Source organism: Apium graveolens, chromosome 6 (genome assembly GCF_009905375.1).
Source record: "Apium graveolens cultivar Ventura chromosome 6, ASM990537v1, whole genome shotgun sequence".
NCBI lineage: Eukaryota > Viridiplantae > Streptophyta > Magnoliopsida > Apiales > Apiaceae > Apium > Apium graveolens.
Window position 1 is genome coordinate 118,694,346 of NC_133652.1, and position 9,660 is coordinate 118,704,005.

Below are 9,660 nucleotides of genomic sequence, written 5' to 3' on the forward strand. Positions count from 1 at the left end.
ACATCAGTTCTGGATCGATGTAAAAAACTTAAAAAAACGATGCCTATGTGGGTGTAGAGAAAATTCCATATCTTTGACATCGGTTCCAGGCCAATGTTATGTTAGGAGCAATTGATGATATCAAATAAAAACTATCAGAAGCATCGGCGGATGATGATTACAAGCATCGACGGATGATGATTACAAGTATCGACAGATGACGATGAAATCGACGAATGTTGATATTCGAAGGATAACAATATTTACGGATGATTATGTCAACGGATGATGAAATCAGTATTTGTCATATCAGTTGATCTTTGAAGAGGAAAAGGAAATAGAAACTCAAGTCGGTGAAGGACTTTATCTCAGAAGCAATAGTATAGGTTTTCTTGTTGTTAATAGAATAGGATTCCTCATACATTGGTAGTTGTGCTTTATTTAAAGCACAGATTAGGTTCATGCTATAAGAATTGCGATATTATTATATCTTTTGCATAGCCTAGTAGCTCTCAAGGATATTTGTTCATCCTTTCGAGAGAGTACTTTTGTAATAAGTTTTTATAAGCTTAATATAAAAACTGTTGATTATGTTGAAACTTTGTCTAGTTGATTATATTAACTGTATTCACACCCCCCCTCTATAGTTGATTAAGGGTCTAACATGTTAAAATTATCTTATAACTTCAGTTTCGAAGTAGAACCGATATATGTAACATACTATCACATCAGTTTTTAACCGATGTAAAATATCTCCATAAAAGTACTAAAATAGACAATAGTTTTTAGGTGATATGTTAAAGACTCAAATCGATGTATGTAATGCAGTAACATCGGGTTTTTTTAAAGCGATGTATTATATAATTTTTAACATCAGTTTTTTCATTACCATGTGACGTGTATATTTGATTATTATGTGCCCAAAAATGTACAAGAAAATCACCAAAAACCAAAATTGGCATTGCATCCAAATTCCATATATATATATATATATATATATATATATATATATGTGTGTGTATATATATATAACCAAAAACTATAATACACAAATTCGTCCAAAGTCATAATTCACTAAATCTACTACTACATCCTTCCTTCCAAGATCTTGTTTATAATTTATTTATTTAAAAATTGACAAAAAATATTAAGTGACAGGAAATTGGTGTGCACTTCTTCCTCCTCACATCTTGTGCTCCTCTATAATCATCTCCATTATTTTGTCAAACCTTCCGCTATATACACAAGTCTCTTCCTTATTCCATGTAAATTTAAATTCTTGAAAAACCATACATAATTGGAAAAATTAAACTTCCCTGTAATTCAGCTACCTCCTTAGTTGGTCTAGTACGACGCCCTTCCAGCGTCACGGTTCTGAAAATTGTCTAATTGTTAGATTCAAACTCTTTAGTCCAGGTACTCAACTTGCTCTCACTCAGCATTTCCAAGGACGACATGTATTTTATATATAAAGCTTTTATCTAGTTTTGTCTATCATGTGAGCATAAAGGATAATTAGAACTGAATAGCAAAGAATAATTCATGGCATTAAGAATTCATTTTAACGTAATTGTAGTTAAGACAAAATTCCCCAATTACGAAAAGATAATATATATTATGCAAGAATAAGGTCAAAAATAAACTAAAATATAGAAGACAAAGCAATATAAAAGTAAAGGTAAAACTGATAATGCCAATCAGGTACAGGGCAGTTCAATTAAGCTCCTGACATTAAGATCTAAATTTCTTGCTACAAGAAATTAAAACCTCTCAATAATTCATATATTTATATTAAATTATTTATCATTTGTACTAAATCTGAATTTCCACTAATATAGGGGAATTATATAAGCTTCCCGGACTTTTATCTAAGGATTAAACTGACTGAATCCATAAATGAGAAGGTAAATTATAAAATAAACAAACACTAACAAAATTTTAATTCTGTAGACCAGGAAGTACAGTCTACGTAGAAAAAGGAACATACAAAGTAATGCACTTCTCCAACTGAAAAATAGTGAATGCAATATAAAATGCTCTAGTTATTACTATCGGTAAATTAGTCACACAATAAAAAACAAAACCAACTAAGTTGTTTTAGTAAAAAAGGTACTTCAGCGGATATGTAAAGATATTAGCGGATATAAAATTAAATTATGTACCTTTGAGATGCTAGTAACAAATTGTACCTCAAGTCGCTTTTGTTGGCAATAGATGCATCAGGCTTTCGAGTCCCATTTCGTGTAGCTTCTTGCTGTTCAAAAGCCTTTGAATCAAAATATTGAAGTACTCAAGTCAGGCAGTAGCATCCTGTACAATTGATTTTTGCAATTAGAACTACACAAAACTATTGACTGGCTGATGTTTATCGTACATAAGCAGTGGAAATAATTATAATTACCCACTGTTACTTTTATATGTTCCCTTAGATTATATAAGACTGTCATATTTATGTATCATCACATATAACCGTTGAGAAGGAGAGACAGGAAAACAACAACAGTCATTGGAGGTGCAAATATCAATTAACCTAATTAGAATGGCAGGTACATGTATGCACATGTCATCTAGGCCCAAAATTATTTTTAGAATCTGCAACTACTATAAGTTCATCGGATGCAAATAACTTCTAGTTTAATTCCCCTACTAATTTCACCCGCTTTGCAGATTCTAGAGATTCTGGTCGCGTAAACCAGTCATCCACAACTCCAAGGTGCTCTGCCTATGAAGACATTATGTATCCATATATATGCAAGTTAAACATTTCTATATAGTAGTTAGATACTTTCATTCAATTACACATCCATCAATTAAATTTCATTATGGTGAATCAATAATAGTCCCACTGAAATGAGTTATAAAGTAATTAATATTAGTCTATTACATTAATTTTAGATTTCAAACATAGTAAAAGATAGCAAAATGCAGATAGTCCTAGCCTTGTGGAATTAAAATCCTGCTCAAATACTACCAAAACACCTTATAGAGATGTCACATGATGTTATTTACGTCTATGGAATGGGTAATAGAGCACCTACTGTAGGGATCCTGATCCTAAATCTTGTTTGTAGGCATACATCATTTGCATTTTTTTGTGCAGTAGAATTGAGAAAGGAAACTTTTATTCGTATTCATTTCAACATATTGAAAAGATGAAATCTAATTATCGTCCGTGGTATACTCAGAAAGTATTATAACAAAATTGCAAATAGAGCCCTACAACCAACAAAACAAACAGAGCTCTACAATCAACAACAATCAAACTTTAAAGGTACAAAACAATATGAAATTTATTTAAAAACCAAAATCGACAAGCATACATCTATAACATTAAATTTGAATAATGACTTAATTTAGAGTTGACCCATGCTGAAGAATAAATAAATCTGTAAAAAAAAGTTTTATTAAAAACTAAAATTTGAATTTCGAAACAATATTTAAAAAAATAACTAGTAATTTGAGGGGATTAGAGATAGATGAAGCCTACTTTGCAACAAGTACATCTACCTAAAGTCTCTTATGCAACCAACTAACAAAAATCAAAAACTAAGGTTCGACCTAATTGGATTCAAATTTGGAAGTTTTAAAATCTAGGGTTTGAATTTGGGGTTCAAATCTAGGGTTCTTGAGTGAGTTTCGTGAATGAGTGAATTTAGTTTGTGAGTGAGTTTGGAAATGAAAAGTATGGTGACTGAGTTTGAGCAGCGGGGGAATGAAATTGTCTGGGAGGGGAGGGGAAATGAAAATGTCTGAAGGGGGAAATGGAAAATATAAACGAGAAAATTTTACCAAGGAAGGGTGAAGAGATCTCCACGTGTTTTTTTAATTTTTTTAAAAGTAACTGAAAGATTGGTTTTAGTTACAAATGATGTTTATAAACTCCTAGTTAATAACCCGTACAAAGCACGGGCTGAGATCAAAATAATAATTATTACATAAATTAATTCTAAATTATAATTAATATATATAATAAATAAAATTGTACTATTATTGCAGCTTTTCTTTTGAAACTATATGTAGTTTTCATTAACTCAAACTTTTTTAAAATAACCAATTCAACGTTATTATGTCTCTTTTGTCCGAAAAGACATAACTAACATTTTACATCGAAACGTTAGCCAAGCAATGAGCAACACTATTGACAAATAATTTAACTAAATATTAAATCAACGTTACTATGTAATTGCATATTATATTTCTTATTGTTAGCTTGATTTGTATTTTTATATAGTTTGTGATCGCATATTTTTTTTAATAAAATATTCTTTATGTAGGTAAAATTTTTCAGTTGGTGCTAAAATGGAATTTTATAGGTATGAATATAGAAATTACAATATATATACGATTTTATTTATAAGAAAACAATATAATTATGTGATATATAAGAATCAGAAGATGGGTAAAATATTTTATTTAAAATAATAAGTCATATAGGAATGAAAAAGAATAATAATGATATATTTAGAGCTATAGTAAGATTTAAAAAAGGTAGAATTAGAAGTTCGTGAAATTAAAAAGGAGTGAAACCAAACTACCCTTTAAAGAATGGATTCCCTTATTAATAACCGTATAAAGGATTACATTTTATTATTTTAATAAAAAATAAAAAAGAATTATACGAAAAATAAAAATATCGTAATTATAATACGATTTCAATAATCTACATTTCCTTAAAAATCAATATAGAACTCTACATGAAACAGAAATCTTGGGGTGAAACCAAAATATAGCGTAACCATACTCAGATGAAACCAATTACCATATCAAGAAATAATTTAGAGTTTTACATAAATAAAATTGTAATCACTATACGGTTTGAACAATTTTACTATTTTTAGGGGTGAAACCAAAATACAGTATTTATAATATTCATATCATTTTATTAAAATGGAATTACAACAACTTAAAAAATTCTGAATTAAAATATTCCAATTTAAACACATGACATATATACTTGGTCGTGTTTTATATTTTTCGGAAACTATTTAGTTGGGCCAATATATGAACATATTTATTTTAGAACATAATTAAAAATAGGATTTAAACTTATAAAAAAATAGAAAAACATGGCTTATAAAATTTAAAAAAGGGGTAAAAGTAATACATTTAAAATTATAAGTCATATAGGAATAAAAAAAGATAAAAATAATACACTTAGAGTTATAACATGAATCATAAATGATGAAACCAAAAGATGGTGGAACCGCCCGCAAAAGTTGGCTCAATTGGTTTAAGAGCGGATAACTATCCTCTTGGTCAAAGGTTCGAATCCCACGGACAGCCAGAGTCTGTCGCTTAAATGCGGTTTACCTTGGTTCACGTAGTTTGCACGCTATTGTGTAAACCCATAAAAAAATGATGAAACCAAAATATCACTTAAAAGAAATTTTGCTTCCACATGACCTATTTACTTGCTCATGGTTTATATTTTTTGGAACCTATTTCGTTGGGCTAATATGAAAGTATTTATTTTTTAAAACATAATTAAAAATAGGATTCAAACCTATAAAAATAATTAAAAAAAGCATGGCTTATAAAATTCAAAAACGGCTAAAAATATTACATATAGAATTAAATTATAAGTTATATAGGAGTAAAAGGGATAAAAATAATACAGTTAGAGTTATAACATGAATCATAAAAAGTGAAAATAAAAGATGGAAGTACCAAAAAATAACTGAAACCAAAATATCACTTAAAAGAGGTTTCGCCTATTAATAAAAACTAGCATAAATCCCGTGCGATGCACGGGTTTCCATTAATATTTTAAATTTTTATTTATGAAGTTATATTATATTTTTAAAATATTTATATAAATATATAATGATTATAAATTTTTAATAAAAATAATAGAATCATATGTGGTCGTAATTTAGTAGAATAAATAGACTATTTTTAGTAGTTTAACAATTTAGTAGTTTAGCAGATATGTAACACTATTATTTATATTTTTTAATAATATGATAAGTTGTATTCGTAGTTTAGTAGGATAAGTATACTATATTTCGTAGTAGTTTAATAATTTAGTAGTTTATTAATAGATATATAACAGTATTTATCTATTTTTGTAATAATCAAAATTAGAGAATTATCGTTGAACCAAACTGTTGAACCAAATTATCTCTATTCCGGCTATTATAATATAGTATAGATTATTAATTTTAACATATGTACAAGTACAAGTAAAAGTGATAACTAACCAATGTCAAAAGATGATGTTCGTTATCTATTTTCTTCCGGTATACTAAAAATAAAGATTTCAAGGGGTGCAATTGCAAACATGTCATATACAAATGAGCTCGTAACCGAAGATTCCTTTAAACGAGTCCCTTTATTAGCAAAGTAACTGCTTCCTAATTGCAAGTAAATGTAAGCATAACCTCAAGATGATTAAATGATCCGAATTTCCTGATTTAGATATAATAGGCATAAAAATCAACAAGCGGGCATATATATCCAAACATGTATTAGTTGAAGGTCCATTGAATTTTAGCTGTGATTAGGAAGTTGTGTATTTTCTTCAGGCTCTTTTCTGGACCAATAAAAATTGCTTTAATACCAGTATGTATTGTTCGACCCTGACATTAAACTGATTAATCTTAACTTCGGTGGTCAAAAGGTGCGATTTAGAACGTCTGGTTATTCTCATCGCATACAATGCTATCCATATTATTGTTAGGCCATGTATAATATTTAGAGCATGGAATTAGTTATATGCATATGTTAAAATACAGCAGTACTGAACGCTACCTCTTGTTGTGAACCAGATAAACTCAAGTATATGATTTTCATAATTTTATCGCGACTAAAATGTGAAATTTCAATAAAAACACACATTTTATCAAATTTAACGAAAATGTCAGTTTTTTTAAGGGGTATTTGAATAGGCCAATTCGGTCGAGTGACAATCAAATTTTTAACAAATAATTTAAAAAGTTACATAAATCACGAATGCTCCAACAAACAATGCATGGATATAAAACTGTCAAAGGAAACCAACTACATATTTCACAAATAAGGTTCAGATAATTGTGTAATGGCGTACAGGCACATTATAGAGGTTAAGGATTTCCGTGTTTAAGCAGTAGTATGCTGGTTTCCATAAACTTCAAGTACTTAAAACAACAAGCCTTTTATTGGATAATAATTCCATAACCTAATTTTCGTTCATTGTAACATAAAATCAACTAACTGTGCGGCTGTGCCTGTCCTATGAAGCGGAACAAAGCACATACACATAAATTTGGAGATATTAAATGGCTGCCACCAAAATAAGAATAGAGACATTTGTAAAGTATACAGCTAATTGCAAGCTTTGAGCGTGTCTTTGTAATCATACACATACACCATGTAAACTTCTACTAAATAGTACTAAACCTGCAAATTTCCTATTTACAAAGTTTGGTGCCCACGAATTCCCCACGGCTTTCACTTATCTTCCTTTACATATATATATATATTTATTTATCACTTCCTCTTTTTAGTATACCAACGTGAGCTTACCAGCTCTCCTTTTAGTAAAACACCTACCTTGCCAAAAATACTAACTTATTATACATTTATTTAATATTGCATTTTATTTCTATTTAGATATGGCTGACTCTATAAATAGCGGCTTAACGAATATTGACCAAAACCAACCTCCTATTCACATTGTACCCCAAAGTCACCAATTTTCCAATACTAGCAATACAACCCGCACGTGTGACACTAAGTCCCTTACTAAACCCAAACCACCAAAATCCATCATGCCAACCACCTCCTCCTCTGGTAGCCGTCCGGCAACCGGGAAGCACCCTACGTACCGCGGGATCCGAAGCCGAAGCGGGAAGTGGGTTTCTGAGATTCGTGAGCCTCGTAAGACAACACGAATATGGCTTGGCACTTATCAAACACCCGAGATGGCTGCTGCAGCTTATGATGTGGCCGCTTTGGCACTTAAAGGGAGTGATGCTGTTATTAACTTCCCTAATCATGTTCATTGGTATCCGGTACCGGGGTCTGCTTCCCCGACCGCGATACGTAATGCGGCTGGAGCTGCAGCTGCTTTGATTGGATCACAAACTGGGGAGATCAAATCAGTGTCTGCAGATGAATTTAATTGTTCTGCAGCTAGTGTGTTTACGGAGAGTGGTGATCATGAGTTTGTTGATGAGGAAGCATTGTTTGATATGCCTAATTTGCTAGCGGATATGGCAGAAGGAATGTTAATGAGTCCACCAAGAATGAACTCTCCACCGGTTCAACAAAATTATCCACAAGATAATTACGATGATTCTCTGTGGGGTTATTTTTAACAATCTACCAAATATAATAAAAGTATGGTATTGAAAAAAAGTACTAATTGATCAAGGGTTTTTGTCAAGGCTGCACCTTCTCCCTAAGAAATATGGTTTTACTGGGAAAAAAAATGAATGGTAAGGATTTTTGAACCATGGATTTTGGGGGAAAAAACAAAAGAAGGATGCATGGATCTTGCAAGGGGTTTTTAGTACGTGTAATTTATACACTATATGCTTGCATGTATAAAATATTTGAGGTTTATGAATATGTATTTTATATTTATAAGTCTGTTTTACAGTACTGTATTGTATAATCGTGGACAATTTGAGTACCAACTTGATCTGTTTTCAAAAGTTTTTAAACTTTCCTTACTATTGGTGAGGAAAATTCATGAGTTTAGAAAGCATGAACTCCATGTATAAGAGTTTTTATGTATTTTCCTGGATCTTAAAGCATGCATGCCACTTGAACAGCCATAATAATTATTAGACTGGATAACGAATAATTACAAAGCTTACGTACTGCACAGTCTTATACTTGATTCATGTTATAATTACATTCTAAGCCAAAATACTTAAACAATGCCGGATTGAACCTATGCTCCACCTCTGGTTAATGAAAGTAAAAAAAAAAAAAACAAATTAAGACCTGGGAAATTGTTTTAGGGACATAATCTTTTAGTCCGGGTCTCTGGGAATCTTAATTTGTTCGGTCACCGTACGTAAATGATTATCTTGCAAACTCTTGACAAGTGTCAATTTTGACTCAATGTATAATGAGCAGATATGCATCAGTGAGAAAGACGATCGGGTGAGAGAGACTATCTGTAAAAGTTGAGATATTTGGGTCATGGTCGTATCGGATACTTAAACATGCGTACTCATCAGTTATACGAATTTTTTGAAAATATTAATCAGAAATATTTTCTTCAAAAATTATAGTCAAAATTCAATTTAACAAACTACATTTACAAAATTAAGTATACATGTATACGAATTACTAGAGAGCAATTGATTATTATATTATGTTATATAAACTAAAATATTTTACTTTCATTTTTGTGTTGATTAATAAAATGATGCATTTGATTCATTTTTCGTGTATTTTTTGATTTTTTAGTATGATTTATTATTTTTAACATGAAATAATGTATTTGAATTTGTTATTTATTTTTTCATATTCCCGCATTTATATTTCTATTTTATTATATTTATTTATCACAATTTTAATATTCCTGCACTTCAAATTCCCCCATCTGCACCGGTCTCCTTGCTTCCCTGGTGTTTTTGGGTTCATATATAAATTAGTCTTAGTAGTAATTTTTCTTCTTCCACACGAATGTATGTGGTTGTACGTGTGCATGTGTGTATCTGTGTGTCCAATCAGAACTACGTGCAT

At 30.5% G+C, this 9,660-nt stretch overlaps 1 protein-coding gene and 1 long non-coding RNA gene across 3 annotated transcripts; one reads left to right on the forward strand and one right to left on the reverse strand.

Moving 5' to 3' along the window:
• Window positions 1-1,060: 1,060 nt before the first annotated feature.
• LOC141668472 (uncharacterized) lies at window positions 1,061-3,767 on the reverse strand. 2 transcript variants are annotated; one of them, XR_012553068.1, is made up of 2 exons: window positions 3,467-3,767; window positions 1,061-2,289 (listed from the first exon to the last, which is right to left on the reverse strand). It is a non-coding gene; the product is annotated as an uncharacterized LOC141668472 (long non-coding RNA). The 2 variants fall into 2 exon arrangements; XR_012553069.1 differs by having other exon boundaries at window positions 2,381-3,767.
• Window positions 3,768-7,459: 3,692 nt separating this feature from the next.
• LOC141667533 (ethylene-responsive transcription factor ERF027-like) lies at window positions 7,460-8,615 on the forward strand. Its single transcript, XM_074474059.1, has one exon. It carries the CDS (start codon window positions 7,572-7,574, stop codon window positions 8,274-8,276), a length of 705 nt encoding a protein of 234 aa, XP_074330160.1. The 5' UTR covers window positions 7,460-7,571; the 3' UTR covers window positions 8,277-8,615.
• The last annotated feature ends 1,045 nt before the right edge of the window (window positions 8,616-9,660 follow it).